The sequence below is a fragment of the Emys orbicularis genome, chromosome 18 (genome assembly GCF_028017835.1).
Source record: "Emys orbicularis isolate rEmyOrb1 chromosome 18, rEmyOrb1.hap1, whole genome shotgun sequence".
Lineage (NCBI taxonomy): Eukaryota > Metazoa > Chordata > Testudines > Emydidae > Emys > Emys orbicularis.
This window is the reverse complement of record NC_088700.1, coordinates 26,268,852-26,293,532: the sequence shown is the minus strand read 5'-3', so window position 1 is coordinate 26,293,532 and position 24,681 is coordinate 26,268,852. Positions and strand designations below refer to the sequence as shown.

Sequence of the window (24,681 nt, the reverse complement as noted above, 5' to 3'; positions counted from 1 at the left end):
ATATAAATCCATGGTACGTGTGCACCTTGAATACTGTGTGCAAATTCACCCCATCCCAAAAAGGTATATTGGAAATGGAAAAGGTACAGAGATGGGCAACTAAAATGATTAGGGGTATGAAACAGGAGAAAAAATTAAAATGACTGGGAATTTTCAGCTTAGAAAAGAGACGACTAAGGGGGGATATGATAGAGGTCTATAAAATCTTGACTGGTGTGAAGAAAGTGAATAAGGAAATGTTATTTAATCCTTCAAATAACACAAGAACTAGCAGTCACCCAATAAAATTAATAGGCAGCAGGTTTAAAAAAAAAAAAAAGGAAGTACTTCACACAACATAAAGTTAACCCGTGGAACTCTTTGCCAGGGGATGCTGTGAAGACCAAAACTATAACAGGATTTAAAAAAGAACTAGATAAATTCCTGGAGAATAGGTCATTAAGTGGCTATTAGCCAGGATGGGAAGGGATGCAACACCTTGCTCTGAGTGTCCCTAGCCTGTTTGCCAGAAGCTGGGAATGGGCAACAGGGGATGGATCACTTGATGATTATCTGTTCTGTTCATTCCCTCTGAAGCACCTGGCCTTGACCACTGTTGGAAGACAGGATACTGGGCTATATGGACCATTGGTCTGACCCAGTATGACCATTTCTTATGTAAAAATTAATTATAATAATAAAAATGTTTAGTACAGACACTCCCCAACATAATGACCTCTCAAGATAGCAACAATGTGAGATAACAACCTTGGCAAATAATGCATTTTAAAAATCTTGGCCTTCTAGGAAACATATTTATATAAGTTTCCATTCCCAGTCACAAAGCTAGCATTCTGGAGCAAAGTCACTAAAATATAGTCCAACAAACAAATGTTTTTTTAACATGCCCCTCACTTTTCCCTCCACTGCACCCCACTCACCGGGGTTGTCCTTGGTCAGTGGAGACTCAGAGTTCAGAGGTGCTTTCACGTGAGTACACCTCCCAGGTGGGGGGCAAGAAGGCACCTTGCTCGTTCCTCCAGCTGCTCACTGTTCGCTCTGGCCACGGCTGTTCGTTGTGCCACCGTTCACTCCACCACTCTGTTGCCAATGGCCCTGCGCAGTCACCTTCTGCTGCCACCTGCCACTGTGACCTCTGCTAGTTGGTCTCTTGAGGTTCCACCCAGCTCTCAGTGATTTCAGCTGAGCTCTCAGTGGGGGAACCTCGGTGCTATTGCAGTCTGGGCCATCTCTTCCACAGAAACACTGTACCCACAGGAACACTCTCCCCATAGCAGGACTAAGCACTTAGACCTGATTTGATTTCAGCTGCAGTGGTCACTTAACAGAACAAAATACTATCTATGGAGCCTAATCAGCTCTGTCTTTAAACAGTGGAGAGGGACAGGTCCCCACCCTCTCTCTTGATGCCCTCAGTCAGCACAGGCTAAGTACAGTTCTACTGCCTTTTACTCATACAATAAGAACAACAACATTTCATTCCCACTCCCCACCCCACCCCGCATTCAAGTGATTTGTAACCCAAACCCAGCCAAAATCTATCACTTGGGCAACACAGCTCTGTTTGCTGGATACCTAGGTAGATTAGGTGTGAATGTAAATACAATCTGGTCCTGAAGCCTTTCCTCCCCCCAGCTCATCATTAGCTGTCAGGGAGAGCTCATTTAGACTTTGCTTACAAATCATCATTTGAAATTATTAGGTTGGCCATCATCACCGAAATGAATGCACTGACATTGTCATAAAAAACAACAGCCGTATAAGGAAACTAGTCTATGTTCATACTTTTCAAATCTATTATACTTTCAGATACACATATTTTATCATATACTGTATATGCTTTTAAAGTGTGTATTAATGTTTCAATTTCAATTCAAATTTCCAAACAGTCACTAAATTGGCATGTTTCAGAGTAGCAGCCGTGTTAGTCTGTATCCACAAAAAGAACAGGAGTACTTGTGGCACCTTAGAGACTAACAAATGTATTTGAGCATAAGCTTTCGTGGGCCCACTTCATCGGATGCATAGAATGGAACATATAGTGAGGAGATATATATACATACAGAAAACATGAAAAGGTGGGAGTTGCCCAACCAACTCTAAGAGGCTAATTAATTAAGATGCGCTATTGTCAGCAGGAGAAAAAAAACTTTTGTATTGATACTCAAGATAGCCCATTTAAGACAGTTTGACAAGAAGCTGTGAGGATACTTAACATGGGGAAATAGATTCAATGTGTGTAATGGCTCAGCCATTCCCAGTCTCTATTTAAGCCTAAATTGATTGTACCTAGTTTGCATATTAATTCAAGTTCAGCAGTTTCTAGTTGGAGTCTGTTTTCGAAGCTTTTCTGTTGCAAAATTGCCACCTTTAAATCTGTTACTGAATGGCCAGAGAGGTTGAAGTGTTCTCCTACTGGTTTTTTAATGTTATGATTCCTGATGTCAGATTTGTGTCCATTTATTTTTTTGCGTAGAGACTGTCCGGTTTGGCCAATGTACATGGCAGAGGGGCATTGCTGGCACATGATGGCATATATCACATTGGTAGATGTGCAGGTGAACAAGCCCCTGATGGTGTGGCTGATGTGATTGGGTCCTATTATGGTGTCACTTGAATAGATATGTGGACAGAGTTGGCATCGGGCTTTGTTGCAAGGATAGGTTCCTGGGTTAGTGTTTTTGTTCTGTGGTGTGTGGTTGCTGGTGAGTATTTGCTTCAGGTTGGGGGGCTGTCTGTAAGCGAGGACTGGCCTGTCTCCCAAGGTCTGTGAGAATGAGGGATCGTTTTCCAGGATAGGTTGTAGATCGTGGATGATGCGCTGGAGAGGTTTTAGCTGCGGGCTGTACGTGATTGCCAGTGGTATTCTGTTATATTCCTTGTTGGGCCTGTCCTGTAGTAGGTGACTTCTGGGTACCCGTCTCGCTCTGTCACTCTGTTTCCTCACTTCCCCAAGTGAGTATTGTAGTTTTAAGAATGCTTGATAGAGATCTTGTAGGTGTTCGTCTCTGTCTGTGAGATTGGAGCAAATGTGGTTGTATCTCAGGAAGTCGGTGGTGTCTCAAAGATAGCTAGGAGTTCTGGTAGTGTAGGGTCTGAGGAGAGAGTCCACATAGCCAGATAAGACTGCTGTAAGAGTGGCAATGCCTGAGATGATGGGGCGTCCAGGATTTTCAGGTTTATGGATTTTGGGTAGCAGATAGAATACGCCTGATCGGGGCTCTAGGGGTGTGTCTGTGTAGATTTCTTCCCATGCTATAGCAGGGAGTTTCTTGAGCAGTTGGTGTAGTTGCTTTTGGTACTCCTCAGTGGGATCGGAGGATAGTGGCCTGTAGAATGTGGTGTTGGAGAGTTGCCTGGCAGCCTCCTGGTCATAATTTGACCTGTAAGTGAGGACAGGCCTGTCTCCCAAGATCTGGGAGAGTGAGGGATCATCTTTCAGGATAGGTTGTAGATCTCTGATGATGCGCTGGAGAGGTTTTAGTTGGGGGCTGAAGGTGACAGCTAGTGGTGTTCTGTTATTTTCTATGTTGGGCCTGTCCTGTAGTAGGTGACTTCTGGGTACTCTTCTGGCTCTGTCAATCTGTTTTTTCACTTCAGCAGGTGGGTATTGTAGTTTTAAGAATACTTCATAGAGATCTTGTAGGTGTTTGTCTCTGTCTGAGGGATTGGAGCAAATGCGGTTGTATCTTAGAGCTTGGCTGTAGACAATGGATCGTGTGGTGTGTCCTGGATTAAAGCTGGAGGCATGTAGGTAAGTATAGCGGTCAGTAGGTTTCCGGTATAGGGTGGTGTTTATGTGACCATCTCTTATTAGCACAGTAGTGTCAAGGAAATGGACCGCTTGTGTGGATTGGTCTAGGCTGAGGTTGCTGGTGGAATGGAAATTGTTGAAATCATGGTGGAATTACTCAAGGGCTTCTTTTCCATGGGTCCAGATGATGAAGATGTCATCAATGTAGCGCAAGTAGAGTAGGGGCGTTAGGGGATGAGAGCTAAGGAAGCGTTGTTCTAAGTCAACCATAAAAATGTTGGCATACTATGGGGCCATGCGGGTACCCATAGCAGTGCCGCTGACTTGAAGGTATATATTGTCCCCAAATGTGAAATAGTTGTGGGTGAGGACAAAGACGCAAAGTTCAGCCACCAGGTTTGGCATGTAACTAGTTCACAAAACTGGGGGGGGGTGTTGGGGAAATTCAGGGGGGTGTACACCCCCCCTAGTGTAGGGAAATCACTGACCCATGGGAATGGGGCTGGTGCATGAGGGCTGCAGGCCAGGGGAACCCATGGGGATGGGAATGGCGCATGAGGGCTGCAGGCCAGGGGAACCCATGGGGATGGGAATGACGCATGAGGACTGCAGGCCAGGGGTAGGGCAGGGGAACCCATGGGGATGGGAATGGGAATGGCGCATGAGGGCTGCAGGCCAGGGGAACCCATGGGGATGGGAATGGCGCATGAGGGCTGCAGGCCAGGGGTAGGGCAGGGGAACCCATGGGGTTGGGGATGGCGCATGAGGACTGCAGGCCAGGGGTGGGGTAGGGCAGGGGAACCCATGGGGTTGGGGATGGCGCATGAGGGCTGCAGGCCAGGGGAACCCATGGAGATGGGAATGGCGCATGAGGGCTGCAGGCCAGGGGAACCCATGGGGATGGGAATGGCGCATGAGGGCTGCAGGCCAGGGGTAGGGCAGGGGAACCCATGGGGTTGGGGATGGCGCATGAGGGCTGCAGGCCAGGGGTAGGGCAGGGGAACCCATGGGGTTGGGGATGGCGCATGAGGGCTGCAGGCCAGGGGAACCCATGGAGATGGGAATGGCGCATGAGGGCTGCAGGCCAGGGGTAGGGCAGGGGAACCCATGGAGATGGGAATGGTGCATGAGAGCTGCAGGCCAGGGGTAGGGCAGGGGAACCCATGGGGATGGGGATGGGGATGGTGCATGAGGGCTGCAGGCCAGGGGAACCCATGGGGATGGGAATGGCGCATGAGGACTGCAGGCCAGGGGTAGGGCAGGGGAACCCATGGGGATGGGGATGGGGATGGCGCATGAGGACTGCAGGCCAGGCGAACCCATGGGGATGGGAATGGCGCATGAGGGCTGCAGGCCAGGGGTAGGGCAGGGGAACCCATGGAGATGGGAATGGCGCATGAGGGCTGCAGGCCAGGGGAACCCATGGGGATGGGAATGGCGCATGAGGGCTGCAGGCCAGGGGTAGGGCAGGGGAATCCATGGGGATGGGAATGGGAATGGCGCATGAGGGCTGCAGGCCAGGGGAACCCATGGGGATGGGAATGGCGCATGAGGACTGCAGGCCAGGGGTAGGGCAGGGGAACCCATGGGGATGGGGATGGGGATGGCGCATGAGGACTGCAGGCCAGGCGAACCCATGGGGATGGGAATGGCGCATGAGGGCTGCAGGCCAGGGGTAGGGCAGGGGAACCCATGGAGATGGGAATGGCGCATGAGGGCTGCAGGCCAGGGGAACCCATGGGGATGGGAATGGCGTATGAGGGCTGCAGGCCAGGGGTAGGGCAGGGGAACCCATGGGGTTGGGGATGGCGCATGAGGACTGCAGGCCAGGGGTAGGGCAGGGGAACCCATGGGGCTGGTGCATGAGGGCTGCAGGCCAGGGGAACCCATGGGGATGGGTGCTGGTGCATGAGGGCTGCAGGCCAGGGGTTGTGCAGGGGGGCTCAGGTGAATGTGGCTCCAGACCGAGGCGGCCCATGGGAACGGGGCTGGTGCACAAGGCTGGAGGCCAGGGGTAGTGCGAAGGGCTTCAGGGGGGACAGGGCTACCGTCTGGGGCCGGGGAACAGGGACTCCGAGCTCGCGACGGGCGCGGGGCGCAGCAAGAGAGCGGCAGCGGCCCCTTTAATTCCCCCCCCCCCCGTTGCGTTGCTCCGCTCCAGTGTTGGCGGCACAAAGCTTCCCGCGAGTGTGACGTCATTGTGTGTGGCCGCTGCCCCACGTAACCCCGCCTAGCACCGCCTTCCGATTGGGCGTGAGGGCCGTGCAGGAGGGTGACGCTTGGCACGACGCGTGCCGTGATTGGCTGAGCGCTGAAGGATGGGAGGTGGTGTGCTGCCCCGCCCCCCGGGTGTGCGCGAGGCGGCGGCGCGTGGCAGCGGCGGCTCCCGGGCTCAGAGTCCCGAGCGCAGGCGGCGGCGCCGAGCCCGGCCATGACCGACTTCAAGCTGGGGATCGTGCGGCTCGGCCGGGTGGCCGGCAAGGTGAGGGGCCGCGAGCCGCCCTGGGTGGGGGCCGGGCCGGCGGGAGTGCCCGGCTGGGCCCGAGGGCGGCGGGGACGGGTCGGGGGCGCGGCCGTGGCGGGGGCCCTGGTGGGGGGCGGGCTGCGCGAGGCTGCGGGGGGCTCCCCGGGGACTGCAGCGGCGAGCCGCTGTTCCCGGCACATGGGCGGCAGAGCTGCGGCGGGCGTGGGAAGCTCGGCCCTTGCCTGGCGCGTGGCTCGGCCTCTCGCGTGCAGCTCCCGGCTCGGGCTGTGCCGGGGGCGGGGAGCCGGCGCTCGCGCTGGTGTGTCGCTGGGTGAAGCCGCAGTTGCGCATGGAGCTGGGAGTGCGGGAGCTTTGGGGCCGTGTGGTGAGGGGCAGGGTTGTGCGCTGAGCTGTGAGGTGCATGCGATGGCCGCAGAAGGCATTACTATCCCAGTCGCTTTCCAAACGGTGTAGTCCGAGGCAGGAGTGTAAGAGTTGGGGTTCCACCCTTGGATGCTAAAAATCTTTGTCCAGATAATAAATGCAATACGGGCATTGGTGGCACCAGCTCGGGGTCAGGTCTCTGGCCTTTGTTGTCCATCTGAGATTGCCTGTAAGGCTGCCATTGGTCTTTGGATGTGTCCATTGGATCTGTCCATTGGGATCTTGGTCCAGCTCCTTAAGTTTGTTTCACACAGGCACCTGAATGGTACCAATATTTAATCTGCAATGGATATAGACTGGTGATGACTTAACAAGTTAGTGTTTTAGTCTGTTAGAGCTATAGTGAATTCAGTAAACTTGTTTATTTTTTTTAGTAGAGCTCTTTCTAAAAGGAAACTCAATTCCCAATTCAGTGTATGACAATTCCATGTACGGCGAACTTTTTAGTAAATTGAGATGCATCTTTGGCATGGTACATGATGGTGATACAGTACTGCATTCTGCTTAGCTAAGTATGTTACTAAACGGGCCAATGTATTTTTTTCAGGGTTCACCCAGATTTTCGGAAAAGATGTGGGTGGTAGCCATTAAGTGGTCTTAACTTTGTTCTTCCCTTTGTCTAAGTTAGTGCTGGGGTAATGGAGATTTGAAAGGAACAAGTGTAGATAGAGAATACATAGAATAACTGTTCTCCTAGAATATTTTAGCAGGGAATTGAATAAGCATAGAAACAGTGAAGAAGAGCTCTGTGGAGCTCAAAAGCTTCTCTTTTCACCAGTAGAAGTTGGTCCAATTAAAGATATTATCTCACCCACCTTGTGTGTCTCATAGAAACACTAAGACATTTTCCTTCACTAAACTGTTGGTGAGCTCTGGAATGTAGACCTGCTGTGAAGGTTCTTAGTTCTACAGGGTTGAACATATTTTGTCTAGGTTAGGTAATGAGTAAATAACTTGCTACGTCACTAATATTTTAATAACTTCTACAATTCTGGTGGATCCTGTAGTAAGCCTAAGGTCTGGGTGCTTTGCCATCCCACTTCACCTGGCAAGTCACGGTTGTGTAAGGCAGCGGTTCTTGACCAGGATTCTGAAGTCCTCTGGGGGGGGCCGCAAGCAGGTTTCAGGGGGTCTGCCAAAGTAAACTAGAGAGCAGGGCCGGTGTTAGACTCACTGGGGCTCAGGGCAGAAAGCCAAAGCTGTGCAGGGCTGAAGCAAAAGCCCGAGCAACTTAACTTTGCAGGGCCCCCTGTCATGTGAGCCACATTCAGTTACCCTGCTTGCCACCCCCTAATGCCAGCCCTGGCTTTTAATCTACTGGTTATGCAGAAAAACAGTTGTGGCACAGATGGGCCATGGAGGTTTTTATAGCAAGTTGGGAGGAGCTCAGAAAGGAAAAAGGTTGAGAACCCCTGGTGTAAAGAATATAGCTAAAAAATCTGTTCCCAGTAAAGTGATGTCATCAGGAACTGGTTGTGCAGATGCTGCTTACTTGCGGTGTTAAAATATTGCTAGTTAAATCATACATTGCAGAATAACTTCAGTAATAAAGTTACAGCTGTTCTTAACTGCCTTTAACATGTTTGGTATATTTTAGACAAAGTACACGCTGATAGATGAACAAGACATCCCATTAGTGGAGAGTTACTCTTTTGAGGTAAGTGTTTTGAGCTTTGTTTAAGTTCTCTGAGCCAATGTGGTTATTAGACTCTTGACATACTGTGGTTAGAATAGTGCTAGCAAATCACAATTCCCCTCTCTGGAGAGGATATATAGCTATTAACATTACTACTAGCTTCTAAGTCAGGGGTCGGCAACCTTTCAGAAGTGGTGTGCCGAGTCTTCATTTATTCACTCTAATTTAAGGTTTCACGTGCCAGTAATACATTTTAATGTTTTTAGAAAGTCTCTTTCTATAAGTCTATAATATATAACTAAACTATTGTTGTATGTAAAGAAAATAAGGTTTTTAAAATGTTTAAGAAGCTTCATTTAAAATTAAATTAATATGCAGAGACCCCCGGACCAGTGGCCAGGACCCAAGCAGTGTGAGTGCCACTGAAAATCAGCTCGCGTGCCGCCTTCGACACGCGTGCCATAGGTTGCCTACCCCTGCTCTAAGTCTACTTCTGAACATGGATATTAACATATAAGACATACATAGTTACAATTGTTAGGCTGCAACCTTGTTTAAAAAGGTTAAGTTATAGGGTAAATCTATAGAGGCAGAAAAGGTGTATTTTCAATCAAGTTAGCTTAACTCAATTGAAACCCCCTCCCCACACCTGGGTAGACACAACCTTTAAGACTGTGGTGTTCACAGACCAGCTAAACTGTCCTTAAAGGTATTAAACTGTGTATGTGGGTGTTAAGGTGGGTGGGGTTGTTTAAAAAACACACCCTTTTTTGTCTGTGTAGAGAGAGATCATGTTTCCCTTTTCCTTCTCCATTCCAGTCCCATTAGCAGCTGGTGTGGTGTGGTGAGGAAAACATAAATACTGAAGCAACAAGTGTGGGCACTGCATGACTCAATGGTGAATTCTATCTCTCTTTCAAAAGTACTTCTAAGGCCCCTGTACCATTATATCTGAGTCATTACAGTTTTTAATGTACTTATCCTACCAGCATACCTGTGCGATTGGGAAGTGCCGTTATCCCCATTTTACAAACGGTGACCCGAGGCAGAGAGAGACCAGGTGACTTGTCCATTGTCTGTAGCAGAGCAGAGAACCTAGGCTGGCACCTTAACCACAGGACCATCTATCCTCTTTGCCCATAGCATTTCTGCTGTGTGCAGTCCACCTCTTCCTTCTCCCCAGAACCTTCTCTGTCTAATGCAGAAATATTAAATAACTAAAATCCCATTAAGATGAAGTGGCATATAATCAGTTTCCTGCAGTTGCAGGGGGCAGATGATGTCGGGTATTGGTCTTTCCTGTCTCCCATTTCCCAAAGGGAATGTTAAGCAATGCTGCTGACAGTTGGATGCCCTTGGTCACAGAATACTCTTTCCTTCTCTCCAGGCTCGGATGGAGGTAGATGCTGATGGAAATGGAGCTAAAATATTTGCTTATGCTTTTGACAAAAACAGAGGAAGGGGATCTGGGCGTCTGCTGCACGAGCTACTGTGGTAGGTGTTGTACAAAGAATTAATATATTAAAGGTTTCAGTCAAGGATGTAGCTTGCAATCTTCAGCTTGTTTGTACATTAAATAATGCATTATGAACACTAACAGTGGGTGCAATTAGAGATCTCGCTGTGTTAAAAGGCTTAATGAAGAACAAAACCAGTCTCTCTGTAAGAAATGTTGCTCATGGGAAACTAATTGTTTGCCCATCTATACCCATAGGTTAAATCTAGGAGTTACTAAATTCCTAGAACCTTTGGGTTCTGTTCACCCCATGATATGCAAGTATAACTCCCAGTAGTACCAGTGAGATGTGAATGTTTTGTGTTTGCTCAGTCTTCTGAATGATTGATTGGGATAGGACAATGCTAAAGGTTCAACAGACTGTTTCAACATAGTGGTGCTTTGTTTGCTGCTAACTTTAAATTTTGCACACTTTATTGAATACTAGTCAGTGCTTTAGATTCTCTGTCAGGCAAGTCACCTGTGCCTATCTAAACACTTCAGAGGCTGACTTGATATATTCAGTACTTTAAATTGGTTATTTAACTTTGTAAAGTGTGTGTTCTCTTGTCTAGCTATCTTGTAGGAAATTATTTTGCTCCCTTTCATGCACAGAGCAAATCCTTGGCTATCATTGGTGACTAAAAACTGAACTTAAAAGTTTGTAGAAAAGGTAATTGCTCATGGTGAGAGAATCCTGAAATAGTCACTGAAAGCCCTTTATTTTGAGACATAAACCTAGGGATATTGTTTGCTGGTCACCTCAATGAGTTTGTATATTGTTGCTCTAAATTGGAGTTGCCCAGAAATTATCCACTCAAACCTATTGCTTAATGAATTTTCTGGCTAAATATTCATGCAACTGTGGGACCTCCTGAGGGGCCCCCCCCCAATAATGTTTTCACATATTGCCCCTCACTGGTGTCTAAGGCCTGATCTACACTGAAATGTTAGGTCAACCTAGCTATGTTGCTCAGGGGTGTGACATAGTTAAACAATAAACCTCTGGTGTAGACAGTGCTATGTCAATAGAAGAATTCTGCAGTCGACCTAGCTACCCACTTCTCAGGGAGGTGGATTACCTATACTGACAGAAGAAACCCTCCTGTCAGCGTAAGTAGTATCTATGCTGAAGCGTTGCTGCTGTATTGTTTCAAGTGTAGACAAGTCCTTAGCACTCTGCACCAGTTAGGTTTAGTGCCTCTGGCAATGCTGCTAAACTTGTTGCAAAGGTAACTGACTATAATTGTTTGGTAAATCAGATTGCCCACTGCAGTGGACACAAACCTAATGCTGTAATAATTAAAGTCCATAAATAGAATTAATAATTCCATAAAACGATGCAGCTTCTGTTCAAATGACTGATATTGAAAGTTATCCACATCGTGATGGTCCAGCTGTTTGCATATTGAGCAGCCCATTCATTCCCTCTTTCAGTAACATGACTGCTTTACTGTTTGAATCAATTATAATGAATTCAGTTGAATTGTGTACAAAAAATAGCATCTCTTTATGCTCCCTCCCCATGCATGTATGCATTATGATTAAGGCTACGTTTTAGTCACGGGCATTTTTAGTAAAAGTCATGGACAGGTCACGGGCAGTAAACAAAAATTCATGGCCCATGACCTGTCCGTGACTTTTACTAAAAACACCTGTGAATAACACTTGGGGTGGAGGATGCCCCTGCCTGGGGGCCCTGCGGATGCTGGGGGAGGGTGGCCCAGCTGCTTGGGGCGGGGAGTGGGGGGCGCGGGCAGCGGCTTGGGATCTGGGACCCCTGCTGGTGCTTGGGGGAGGAGGGGGGTTGCAGGTGGCGGCGTGTGGCTGGTGCTGGGGGGTTGGGTTGCTGGGGCTAGCAGGCTCCCTACCTGGCTCCATGCCTCCCCTCCCCCCCAGCAGCGGCAGAGTTTGGGTGTGGGAGGGGGCAGTGGGTTGGGGAACGGGACGGGGTGAGGTAGGCTCTGGGCAGCGCTTACCTGGGGGCTCCCTGGAAGCGGCAACATCCCCCTTGTTCAGCTGCTAGGCAGAGGCATGCAGGCACCACCACTGCAGCTCCCGTTGGCCATGGTTCCCGGCCAATGGGAGCTGTGAAGCCAGTGCTCTGGGCGGAGGCAGCATGCAGAACTGCCTGGCCAGGACTCTGCCTAGCAGGTGAGCCTAATTCCTCACACAACGTGGTTGCAGGCACCATCCAGCTACAGCCTGGTCAGTGGCCTCAGGCTTTTTCCTGCCCCAGTAATCCAAGCTCCAGTGTCATTCAGATTGACTTACATGAATTTGGAGTCATTTAAAAAAAAAATGGGGTGGGGGAGACAAAACCCCATGTTTTCCTTGGCAGGCCAAGCCTGACGTTCTGCCCTCCCTCCAAGTGGGCTGTGAGGCTAAAGCACTTTGAGGTCTTTAAATGAAACAATGAAGTGTTATTGTCCTCATCCAATACCCAGTCACTGTTCCCAACTCCAAGCCTTGCCTCTTGTCTAAACCTAATCTCAGAACTGGAGAAAACTGCAGCAGGTAGAAACATTTGAGTCAGTTGGTATTTTCTGCAAAAATGCAACTTGCACTGCAAGAGCTAAGCTTGTCTGCCTGATGTTACTGATGAGTTGTTGCCGTATTAGGGGTTGTCTACTTACAATCTTGAGTTAGTACAGCGTATTGCGGTTTCAAAATAAGTGTTTACACTGCCTTTGACACCAGTTTAAATAAATTAGTTTAAAATCACAGCTCAGCCCTCGGCACAGGAAACTAGCTACTCCCAGAATGCGAAGAGGAAGCTTGTTTCTCTCTATCCTAATTACTTCAATGGAGTGTGATTTGCAGCACTTAGTTGGGACTAAATGGTGACAGCAGCCTAACAACACTGCCATTGTCCTTTGCAAAAGGGCTCCGTACTCTTCCCTGTTGTACTTGACCATGTCCTCAGGACAGGCCCTTTGCCCGTTCATTCCCCAAAGCAGGATTTTCATGTCTCTCTGGCTAGTCTGCCCACAGGATGAGTTTTCCTTCCCCATTCATCCTTTTTATTCTCGGAGGCATGAGGAGTCCTGTGGAAAAAATAGCCTGATCATGTAATTAAAGACTCTCCTAGACACGGGGCCATATTAAGGTTGCATGTGCAACTTTAATTCAGGCATTTCCTAACTTTTGACTGCTTGACTTTGCAACTGTAGTGTTCTTCTAACATATGTATTATTTCATAGGGTTTTTAAAAAAGCAAACTGAAAAAAACAAATTCCATCATTAGGCATCCTACTGACATCCATGTATGTTAACAGCAGGGTTGGAATATTTAGATCCACTCCACAGGCCTCTACCACTTGAGCTACTGGGGTAACTGATAGAAGTAATAGGTTGTCATCTTATGTGGACCTGCACTCGAAGAGGATGAGCTGCACACTTTCCTAATGGGTTTCACAGATATTTGTTGACAGGAGAGGAATGGAGAGACTCTGGAATCTTGGTCTCTATTCCAGGCGTTGGGCTACCCTAGTAGGCACACACACTTCTGCCCATTCTCCCAGGCTTGACCGCTTCTGCCCCATCACTGGCTCCTCGTCCCAGTCTCCACTCCTCAGTCTTCTCATCCCAGTCTGACTCCCCCAACTCTCCCTGGCTCCATCAGATGCCACCAGTTAGGTCATTGAGAGCACAGGACGGACAGGCTCTTTGCTCTTGGTTCTAGTGCAGGGGTGGCTAACCTGTGGCTCTTCAGAAGTTAATATGCAGCTCCTTGTATAGGCATCGACTCCGGGGCTGGAGCTACAGGCGCCAACTTTCCAATGTGCCAGGGGGTGCTCACTTCTCAACCCCTGGCTCTGCCACCGGCCCTGCCCCCACTTCACCCCTTCCCCATAGCCTGCCGTGCCCTCCCTCCTCCCCTCCAGAGCCTCCTGCATGCCACGAAACAGCTTATCGGGAGGTGCGGGGAGGGAGGTAAATTCTGGCTCCTTCTCAGGCTCAGGTTGGCCACCCCTGTTCTAGTGCCTGGTCCCACGCAGGTCCAGAGGAGCAATTAAAAGGAAAATCCAGCTTTGCCCCCTGCAGCCTGGGCTGGAGCATGCTTAGTGGCTGTATGAGGATGACGCATTGCAGTCTGGTCGGCACTGGGAGCAGTGAGGGGCATGTTCATGCTTAGTATGTATGGAATTATCAGAGATCTTTACTGCTAAGTTCTAATGTCTTCACTGAGCATGTGCAAACTGCAATTTTTGAAAGGCTTGTGACCACATTTGGGTGGATTTTCAGGGGGAAGGCAAAAGGCACATTGTTGATGCAAAGGCTATCCCTGGTCTAAAGCACGGAGGTGCTAGAGCATTTCAAAGAAAAGGACTCAAGAATTTTTTAACATGCACAAAATATTTTTCCTGATCCCTGTTCTCAGGAACAGTTGAATCTTTTTGGCTGAAATTTTCCAAAAATATCCAGCCTGAGGCAGACACCCAGTGTGGAAAATTTTAGCTCAAACTGTTAAAATTTGGCAAAGTTTTATAAGCAACTGAAAACAGGGACTTATAATGGGAAGTGTGGGGCAACCTGAATAAGCTGTGCCACCATCCCCACATGTAATACCTTTTATGTTCATTGCTCCTACTGTTAAAATTCTCTTAGTGCTGTAAATTACTCATTACTTTACAAAGCACATAGCCGGATCCAGCTCCCTGCCCTGCAAACTTGCACTCTGAGATGTAAGACATGGAGGAATAATTCAGGACAGGGATGATTTAGTGAGAAAGATTGCTACAATAAATGAGTTGGGAATGGAAAAGGAGGATGGACCAGGAATAACACTTGCACATGGACAAGGAATAGATTGATGGGGTGAAAGAGAAGAAGAAAGATGAAAGGAAGAGTAATGGGGGGAGGCATGTAGGGAATGAAATGAGTAGGAGGAAATAAATGTTAATTGGGGGGGGGGGGATTTATATAGCAGGGCATGTACATGCTAATTATCCAACCTCTTTGTTTAAACAAATCTCTATTTGTACCTGCTGGTCACGAAAGCCCACAATGCCTCCAAAGGAGTCTTTATAGTGTGTACTGTATACAATTACAGGCACTAAAATGGTGCTTGCTGGTCACTGGTGAAGCTCTGGAGCCTTTAAGTCTTTGCTTAGAGACTTCCTAATGGAGCTCTAGCTGTAGTGTTGCATGTGCATGTCACACGTGCACCTAAGTGTAGCTGATCTAATCCATCTCTTGACTGTCCTAACTTCTTGCAGAAGTGCTATAACATTTATTTTGTAATTTTCTTTTTCAATTAAGGGAGTAGACTGTGGCCTTACAATTAAAGTTTTCAGATAGAGCACTTTTATGGCAGAATAGTAAACTTGTGGAATAAGTCTTTACTACTAATAAGAATGCTGCTAAGATCTGTCACTACAGTGACATGAATGGTATCTCTGATACACTACTCCTTCTGTCAAGAAACACACCACTCATAGTCTATGGAGAACTGTTCTTTGCTGTGAACTGCAAATTGTATTTAATCTCTTCCAGGGAGAGGCACCGGGGAGGGATTGCCCCAGGATTTCAAGTGGTGCATCTGAACGCAGTGACGGTGGACAACCGACTGGACAATCTGCGTTTAGTCCCGTGGGGATGGAGACCCAAAGCTGAAGACATTTCTAGTAAACAAAGGTATATCAACACAATATTTATGGGTGAGATGTAATGGAGCTCAGGAGTAAGCTGCATCCAACAAATTAACTTGGAACTATCTTCAAAATTCACTTACCTCTTCCAGACTATTTTCTAACAAAAACCCAAACAAACGAACCTTGATCTAACACCAAGCTATTTGATCTTGAATAGCTCACAATTTCTGTCCCTGCATTTCTCCATCTGAAATGGAGAGAACAATTTATTGTGGTTTATAGATAAAACAGAGCCTGTTATCACTGTGACCAAATGTCTCCCCTCCTTTTCTGTTCTTTTTCTTTTAGAATTGTGGCAGGGACACACAAACCAACAAAATTTCCATTGATGATGACCAGAATTTAGATTTTTTTTTTTTTTAAACTTTGCCAAACCAAAAAAAAAGGCTTGACCTTATTAGTTTGACTTGCGCATAATTACTTTGTCTATTTTGATGTGACATTGACAATATGTGGTTTAATGATTATAAAGCTTTATCTTTTGGCGTTTTAATGTGTTTAATTGTCTAACCCTCCCCCCTGTAATTTTCCGCAACTGTGAAAACTTAGATTAAAATTTAAAAAAAATTAAAATACATCGATATCTACTGAAACAACAAAAAATTGAATTCTGCCAAGACTATATCATAATTGTTGAAAGAAGAAAACAATCAAAATCTTGTTGGCTACAAATGTAGCTTTTTATTAAAGTTGCATACATTCCATTCCACTTGGATGATGGCATTTGGGCATCATAAAACTAAGTCTGCAGTTTTAACTGGATTAAGGATTTCAGTTCCTGTCCTAAATAGTTAACGCTACACAGCAGCCTCCTAACTTTCCAGAAGTTGCTGCAGTTCAGTTGATGAAGTGTTCCCTGTGTGTAGCTTGTAAAGTGCTTACGATCAGGAGTTATGTGACTTGAAGTAGATGGCTTAGGCCATCAGGAGTGCTTATTTGGAGTCATAGTTTGACATCACAGTAGTTTTGCAGTAACTACCTGTGATATCAGGATTTCTCAGGTCAAGTAGAAGCATCAGCAGATGCAACAACTATCTAGCAGATGTTTCTGTAATGTCCATCACTATAGTGTCTAATGCTGAAACAATCCTTTGACTTGTGTTGCCATACTAGTAATAAAGATCACTCAATCCCCATAATATGTATTAAAGTGTTGAGTTGTATAACAAGCCAAGCATGACAATATTGGAACTGGCCAATATCAAGCAATAAAAGACAAAAACCTACCTCCTGCAACTTGAGGAAACTAAAATTAAACCAAAAACATGAAGGGAGACGATATCTCAACCTCAAGTGCAAACTATTTTGGGGGTCTTTCTAACATAGTTTAGTGCAGAGAAAAATCTTGCCACATACCATTAGTCCTGAGAAATCCAGTGCTTGATGTGCAAATATTGTGTTGAAGCCTGTGGCATGTCCTTTAGTCATCTGACATTTAGCTGCTTATAGTGCACTTGTGGCTCTTATCCTGGGGCACCAAAATACCAGCAAAGCTCATATGAGCCAACAAACGCAGTGGGATTCAAACTTAATATGTATTCAGGTTAAACACGAAGTCAGTTACTGGAATCAGATTCCATCCTACTGTGCTAGCATATTATGAGGGCCTGAGTCTGTGCTCCGCTGCATAGACTATGGCCCAATAAGTTTCAGACCTCACTCATCTCCCTGGGTGATGTTTTGTTTTAATTGTATGGTGCAGCCTGAATAACATTAGAACAGTGTTTGTGTTCTGTTAGTGGAGACCTATGGGCTTCAATCCCATTGTAGCACCTTAATTTCTTCTTTGTCTACTAAATTGAAATAGCTGCAGCACCAGTAAGATGATGGTGTTCAGAGCATTGGTCAATTTAAGAAACTTCCTTTCAGAAGCCGGTGAATGGCAAGAGTTTCTACATTAGAGCAGGCCAGGAGAGCTAAAACAGGGGAATAAGCCCTTTGATCGACCCTTATTTAAATACAGTGTCCTCAATTAAACATGTTTTGGTGGTGGCTTTTGCATCAGGCCTGAAACAGGAATCCTGAAAAGAGGCCTGTTAAGGGAGGAATGCAATGGACCCTTAACTCTAATGGGGTTAAAGACAGTGTCTGCACTACCTACTTCACAACTTGAATCAGTTTTAATTTCCATAAATGTCTATTCTAAACCCATGAAATAAACATGTTCTTCCATTAAAGGGAACAAAGTCTGTACTGGCTGGCGATCCAGCAGCTTCCCACAGATCCAATAGAAGAGCAGTTTCCTGTGCTGAATGTAACGCGGTATTACAACGCTAATGGGGACGTTGTGGAGGAAGAGGAAAATTCATGCACATACTATGAATGTCACTACCCGCCATGCACAATGATTGAAAAACAGGTGTGTTCAAAGTGCATTGAAAGTAGCGATGGAAGAGACCCATTAGGCCACTTTGTGTCCAAAGATTGTTCCCTGCAGTGTAATCTCCAGTGCTTTGCCTTGTCTAGTTTTAAGTGTCTCAAGCCATCACTAATGATCTTCATCTGAATCCCGATAGAAGAAAATTCCCTGCCCTAATAACTGCAAGGTATTTTTTCTAGTAGCATTAATTTTCTTTTTCATTTGAATTTCATTACTCCCCATTAGATCGCCTTAACAATTCCTTGGGCTTCGGGGTGTTTATACTCTGAGTAATTGGCTGTATACCACAGTTACATGTATAATCCACGCAGACTGAATATCAAAATGCTTTAGCAAGCATGCATGGTGGGAGATACACAAAGTGGGCTATTCCAGATGAGCTGCAAAGAAGGCTCTTCTGCTATCAGTGGCAAGGTTGTGAAGGGACAGCAAGGCAGCCAGTGATGGGGAAGGGTTGAGCAAATTCACTGAGGGTTTTAAAAATAGGAAATCTTGAACTGGAACCTGAGCTGATCTGATAGAACTTGCTGAGAGGGTGTTAATTCTGCGTTGTATGTCAGAAAATGGGCAGTAGCATTCTGTGCCTGCTGGAGAGCTGCAGAATACTGAAAAGAGGGGAGTTGCATTAGACAAGAGGTGATAAAGCTGTGGATGAAGATCTGAGCAGTAGAGGAGTCAAAGTAGTAGCATGCCTGGCCATTGCTAGGAAGGAGGTGATAGGCAGCCTTTAGACAAGGGAGTTTTGGAAGGAGAAACTGGCAGAGAGTAGGTTGGGTGAGGGGTGGTCTGAGGGCTGAGCCTCGTCTCAATGAAGCAGATGTGTCCTTGTCTGAGCAAGGAGGGATTTTTTTCCTTTTGATAGTGAATGCTGAGCAGGATAAACTTCAAGAGATGCAGGTTACCCCCTGGATCCTCCCAAATTAAGTGCTTTTAAAAAAAAAAAAAAAAAAAAAAAAAAAAAAAAAGCTTTAAACATGGTGAACCTTTAAGCAAACACTTACCTTAATGTCTGAGTCTTAAATGTGCTAACTCCCGAACAGGGATCTCCATCTCTTTTTCTCCCTTCCCCCTTTTGGGACCAATATCGCAAAGCCCCCTGATGATCCACAAGTTTGAGGGCTAAGCCTCTGCAGTACTTCTAGTCTCTTTTTCCTGATCTGGGAACACTTGGACTGTCTGGCAGAACTATAACACTGTAAGAACAAATGTGAAACTGTGGTTTCAGCTCATTACACCTGTTAACTTCTCAGTGCTGCAATTGCCCTTAGAGCATAAGCTAGTGCAATGGTTGCACATCCTGCTGATTCAGGGAAATCTAATTGTTGGATGTTCATATTTCCCAAATGCTGATAGACTTATGGTGGGGCTTGTCCATGTGTCGGGCTTCTTGGGGAATGGCTTACCTGGACTCTTGGGGCTGAGCTGGCTAACTGATAGCTGTTCTACGTTTTTTCTAGTTACGTGAATTCAATATATGTGGCCGATGCCAGGTAGCAAGGTACTGTGGGTCTCAGTGCCAGCAGAAGGACTGGCCTGCTCACAAGAAGCACTGTCGGGAGAAGAAACGAACCTTCCAGCAAGAGCTCGGACCAGAACGATGACCAGGTGGCACAGGCCTCTCAGCAGCAGGATTCCTTCTCAAAGGCATTGGACTCTTGCTTTTGCACAATAATGACAGACTGCTTATTGAAGCCAGAGGCACTGAAGAAGACAAACCCTGTGATGCTTGAGTAGAACAGCTGACTGGACTAAGCCAGTTCTGACTGGTGCTGTGGAAAGGGATTGGGTCTTCCCTTCCAGTATTGTATTCTCAAGCAAAAAGACTACTGTGGAGGCTCCAGGCAGGAAGCTTCTCATTATTTATATGTTAATATGTTTGTAAACTCATGTACAGATTTTTGTTAGAAATTCTCAATAGGACTCATTTACTGTAATGTTCAGATGAGAACACATTGTTGGCCTACAAGTAAAAAAACTGTCATGTAGCAAAAGCTTTTCCTCCCATGTGGCTAAACAGTATCTGTGGCTGTGCCAAGGCCAGGAGACTGGCTCAGACATCAGCAGTTACTCTGGAGAACTCTGCATGGAAGTTATATTTTAAAAAAGCAAAACAAACAAAGTAAAGGGTTGGAATGAATTGTTGTCTGCTCTGCTCTGTAGTTTTCTCCTGTTCCCTTTTAGCCATTTCTGAAGCTCAGTAACACTTGGTCTTTACATCTCTTACTAAGCATTTTCTTTCTAGTACACCAAGCCTTGACACTGGGCCAGAATTCAGGGTATCATCAACAAGGAGACTGGAAGGGCATGGAGCTAGTTGATTCCACTTGCACTGGAGAAGGGCTGCTAGAGATCATGCTTTGGGTTTGCAGAAAGTTAAATCTGGTTTCCTGCTGTCAAACCTTTGCATGCTCATGAATGTGTACTTGTAGCCAAAGGATCTTCTCTTGCTTTTCCAGATGTTTGTAACTGATCTGGTAGGTATAGTGGTTGCTTTGGGATACTCCTTACTTTAAAGAGATGCTATCAATCTGAAAATCATATATTTCTGAATTTTTTTACTTAATAGTGAAAATTAACACCAAAAATGTGGGAGGAAAATTTTTTTGACCTGCTTTGGAAAAGAGAATTATTTTGGGCCCTCTTGCTTTTTTATTATGTATAACAGATACCTGAACGTTATGCTTACTTTTCCTTAGAAATACCAGAAACGTCAAATTTGGGTGCTCTCTATTGTTTTTGAGGGACTAAATGGATGACTCAAATATGCAGTGCAAATTTTCTCAGTCCTTAATAGAAAGGAGTGAGGTATTGAATTCTTAAATAGCTTTTCTGCAAGTTTTTAGTGAAATAAGTGTTACCCTAAAGAACCTGAAAAAAATCACTTCAGTTGGGTTTCACTTCTTTGGTACATGGGTCAGTCCTCCTAGTTCATTTGTCTCGAGAGTCTGCCATGAAAAACCCAGTAGTTTTACCAGTCATACTTGAATAGATATAAGGGCCTTTTATTCTTGTAGCTTAAACCCCCTTCTTAAGCAACATAAACTAAGCCCAAGAAAAAGCCCTCTCATGGGAATGTGTGTACCTGGAGTTATACCAGTATAACTCTACTGGTTTTAATTAACACCTTCGCATATAAAATCGCACATAATTAGTTGCTTTAAATGAACCAGTAGAAGTTCCTGTGAATGCAAAAAGGGACATAGATACATATGATGCTGGTCCTGTTTTCTGCTTGTTTAAATAGGCAGGTAATTAGCATGACTGACTTTTTTTTTTCATGGCACTATCTCAGTGCACTGGCACTAAGGACCACAATCCCTTTCCACAGCACTTGATTACAAAGGATTTTTAATCATTGTACAGAACAATCTGTTAGAAATAATGTTTAACTTTTTGCTATAGTGGTAGGTTTTATTTGTAAAAAACAAGGTGAGCATAGATGACTTACCTGGATACTGTTAGGGGCTAACCATGAATGTCAGATAATTTTAATTTCAGGATTGTAAAGTTTTGAGAAACGCTAATGAAAAAGATGAGTCTATTAAGTACAGAAAGCTGTGAAGCCATTGGCTCACAGCTAAGAATTAGGAGAGAAAGCCACTTATCTCAAAAATTAAACTCTGCTGTGGAATGGAAAGAGAAGATACTAGAAATAGGAAGAGGCAGTGGCAGGAGTTGTTGGAAAAGGGTAACGGTGGAGTGGTTTCTAGCTCTGACCCAGTTTCATGGAAGGAACCAGTGAATATGGAGGCTGCTCTGGTGAGCTAGGCAGCAGGAAGGAAGAAAACCTGCTCTGTTAGAAGTGGGGCTGGTAGAACTCCATATTAAAGTGGTCCAATGCTTCTCATTACAGGACTGTTTTCAGTTGCTTATAACTGCCAAGCTGTAGCTGGGTTGACATTTTTCCATGTTGTGTCTGCCTCAGGCTGAATTTTCTTGGAAAATTTCAGCCAAAATGGTTCAGCTGTTTCTGAGAATAAGGCTAGTGAAAATGGTTTTCACATGTTAAGTCCTTTTGAAATACTCTAGCACTCCCTTGCTTTGGAGCAGAGAAGTAAAGTTTGGCAGGGTAGTGGCCTTTGGCAGGGATGTGCCTTTTGTCATCCCTTTGGCAATCCGCTCATTTTTGGCCAAATTAGCCTTTGAGCATGTGTGGACTGATTTCCCCCGCGCCCGAGACTTGCTGCATTTTCACAGCTAAAATCTCCACAGAATCTGTCCTCATTGAGCATGCTCAAGCCTCCCACCATGCCTATTGCTGATCACACTGAGTATGTGCCAGCCCAGGGCTACCGCGGAGGCAAAGCCAGAGTTTCCCTGTAATAGCTGCTGCTGGCCTGGGTGGGGCTGAGCACTGGAACTGAGACCAGGGGGCCTTTCTCTTCTATGCTTTTCAGTGATCCCATCACTGGTGCCCAGGCAGCATAAAGGAAGAAGCTGCATAACTTGAATGCAAAGGGGACAAAAAATGGATCCTGGGCCTGGTGGAGGTAAAGTAGAAGATTTGGACAAGGAGTCTAGTGAGACAAGGACTGTAATGCATGGGGGTGGACAGGGAGAGGGAGGAATGGCCATTTGGGACTATTGTGCAAGGAGAAGGTTATGGAGACTGGGACTGGCTGGGTAAGGAGAGGGACTGGAGCTGATGAGGGAAATGGGCCTGGGAGCCGAGGTTTGAGACTGAGCAAACAGATTGGGATTAGAAACCGGTAGGGGTGAAGGGAGTGAAGGAGAGACAGGGCAAGGAGCTGGGCTGTGGGGTGAGAACAGGCTGGCTGGTCAGAGACTGGGATTAGACTAGATGACCTCCTGAGGTCCCTTCCAACCCTAATATTCTATGATTCTATGATTAGGTGTTGGAAGAGGGAGAGACTTGGGTTTTGTGGGGTGGGGAGATTCTGTCTCAGAGACTAGGCAGCTAGGACTGGCTGGGTGAGGAGAGAAGGTAGGAGAGGGGACTGGGAAGGTGAAAAGACTGAGACTGGGACAAAGCCAGGGGAAGGGGAAATACAGGACTGGAACAGGTTGAAGGGGATGGGGAAGGAGGAATCAACCTTGGGGGAAACTGGCAGAAAGTTAATTTGAGCAGACTTCTCTTCAGAATCTGGAATGGGACCCAGGATTCCTGAGTCTCCCCATTCCTCTGCTGTCGGAAAACATCTGTGATTCCACAGGCAAAGTGCAGGTCTCATCCCCTTCTGGTGCAAAGAGGGGGGGAGGGATAGCTCAGTGGTTTGAGCATTGGCCTGCTAAACCCAGGGTTGTGAGTTCAATCCTTGAGGGGGCCACTTAGGGATCTGGGGCAAAAATCAGTACTTGGTCCTGCTAGTGAAGGCAGGGGGCTGGACTCGATGACCTTTCAAGGTCCCTTCCAGTTCTAGGAGATGGGATATCTCCATTAATTATAATTATAATAATAATTATAAAGAGGGTGACCCATGTGGGTGTCAAGATGCCATATGATGGAATATCATTTTTGTTTGCTTTTTTAAAAAATGTAGGAAATTACAAAACACCTTTACAGAAAATTACTGCTGTAAAATCAAATACTCAAAAGTTAGGAAATGCCAGAACTAAGGTTGCCTGTGCAACTTTAATTTGGCCCCCTGGGTGTATGCGTTACAATAGTTTGCTTTACATAACATCAAATTTTTTCCACAGGCTCCTGTCTCATTTTGTGCACATACTAGATCATCTCTGGGGATGAAGCAAGGGTGTGTAGTGAAGGAAGCTGCTGTTTGTAAGACCCTTCCCTTGTTAGTTGTGGAAGTTGGAAGGTGTGCAGGGAATGAGGCAGGGGACTTCAGGAAGACTGTCCCTATGGGTGCTCCGCTGTAGCAGTGCCCCCTGCACCTGGGATAGGAGATCTTCCTCAGCAGTGCACGTCAGACCACACGTGCACCTCGCGCTGGAAGTGGGATGTATATATAGTGCTGTGCAGTCTGGCCGCCTCCGAATTCCTTCTCTGCCACAGAGTCTGTGTTGGCTCCGAAGCAGAACTCCAGGTGTTGTACCAGCGTTAAAGTAGACTTCTTTAGGTTCATGCAGAAGCCTAGATTCATAAACAGGTCCATTGTCACCCAGATGGCCCGGAGAACGTCTGTTTCAGATGGGGTCTTGAGGAGACAGTTGTCTAAGTATAGAAAGATGATGATGCCTTGTTTCCTTAGGTAGGCAACGACTACTGCAAGAACTTTGGAGAATACCCAAGGAGCTATAGACAGTCTGAAAGGCAGTACCTTGAACTGATAGTGGTCGGCACCCATGGCGAATCGGAGAAATTGCCTGTGGGCAGGGTGTACTGTGATATGTAAGTATGCATCTTGGAGGTTGAGGGCTGAGAACCAGTCCCCTTGTTCCAGTGCTGGAATAATAGTGGAGAGGGCAACCATCTTGAAGTGTTGTAGTTTGACAAACTTGTTTAGATTTCGAAGGTCCAGGATGGGTTGCCAGCTGCTGGATTTCTTCTGGATCAGAAAATGGGAGTAAAAACCATCCCCTGTGTTAGAAAGGGACTGGTTCTATGGCGCCCAGTTGCAGAAGCTTTATTTCTCCCCATAGAATGGGTTAGTGAAAGGGGTCCCTGAAGAGGGACAGGGAGGGGGGTGGGATAGATAGGAAGGGGATGGAGTATCCTTCCCTGACTATCTCTAGAACCCACTTGTCTGAGGTGATTAGTCTCCCTGATGGAAAAAATGGAGCTACTCAGTCGCCAAACTGGTGGGATATCGAAGATGATTGGAATGACTGGAAGAGGGAGAGGCTTCTTGGGGCCTTGACCACACCTTCAAAATTGTTGCTTGGCTGCAGGTGTGTGAGAGGTAGCCCCTTGAGGAGTGGGCTGTCTGTTT

General features: G+C 46.3%; 1 protein-coding gene across 1 annotated transcript; it reads left to right on the top strand.

The window, feature by feature from the left end:
• The first annotated feature begins 6,175 nt into the window (after window positions 1–6,175).
• ZMYND19 (zinc finger MYND-type containing 19) lies at window positions 6,176–19,953 on the top strand. The gene is made up of 6 exons (XM_065418899.1): window positions 6,176–6,236; window positions 8,260–8,319; window positions 9,686–9,792; window positions 15,293–15,433; window positions 17,629–17,809; window positions 19,288–19,953. The coding sequence occupies exons 1-6, from the start codon at window positions 6,186–6,188 to the stop codon at window positions 19,429–19,431; spliced, it is 684 nt and encodes a 227-aa protein (XP_065274971.1). The 5' UTR covers window positions 6,176–6,185; the 3' UTR covers window positions 19,432–19,953.
• Window positions 19,954–24,681: the final 4,728 nt, after the last annotated feature.

Excerpts from the sequence above, each read along its gene's own strand:
- ZMYND19 (XM_065418899.1), top strand. The coding sequence starts at position 6,186 with ATGACCGACTTCAAGCTGGGGATCGTGCGGCTCGGCCGGGTGGCCGGC. Across the intron at positions 9,793-15,292 it reads CTGCTGCACGAGCTACTGTG|GGAGAGGCACCGGGGAGGGA; the intron begins GTAGGTGTTGTA and ends AATCTCTTCCAG. Across the intron at positions 17,810-19,287 it reads GCACAATGATTGAAAAACAG|TTACGTGAATTCAATATATG; the intron begins GTGTGTTCAAAG and ends CGTTTTTTCTAG.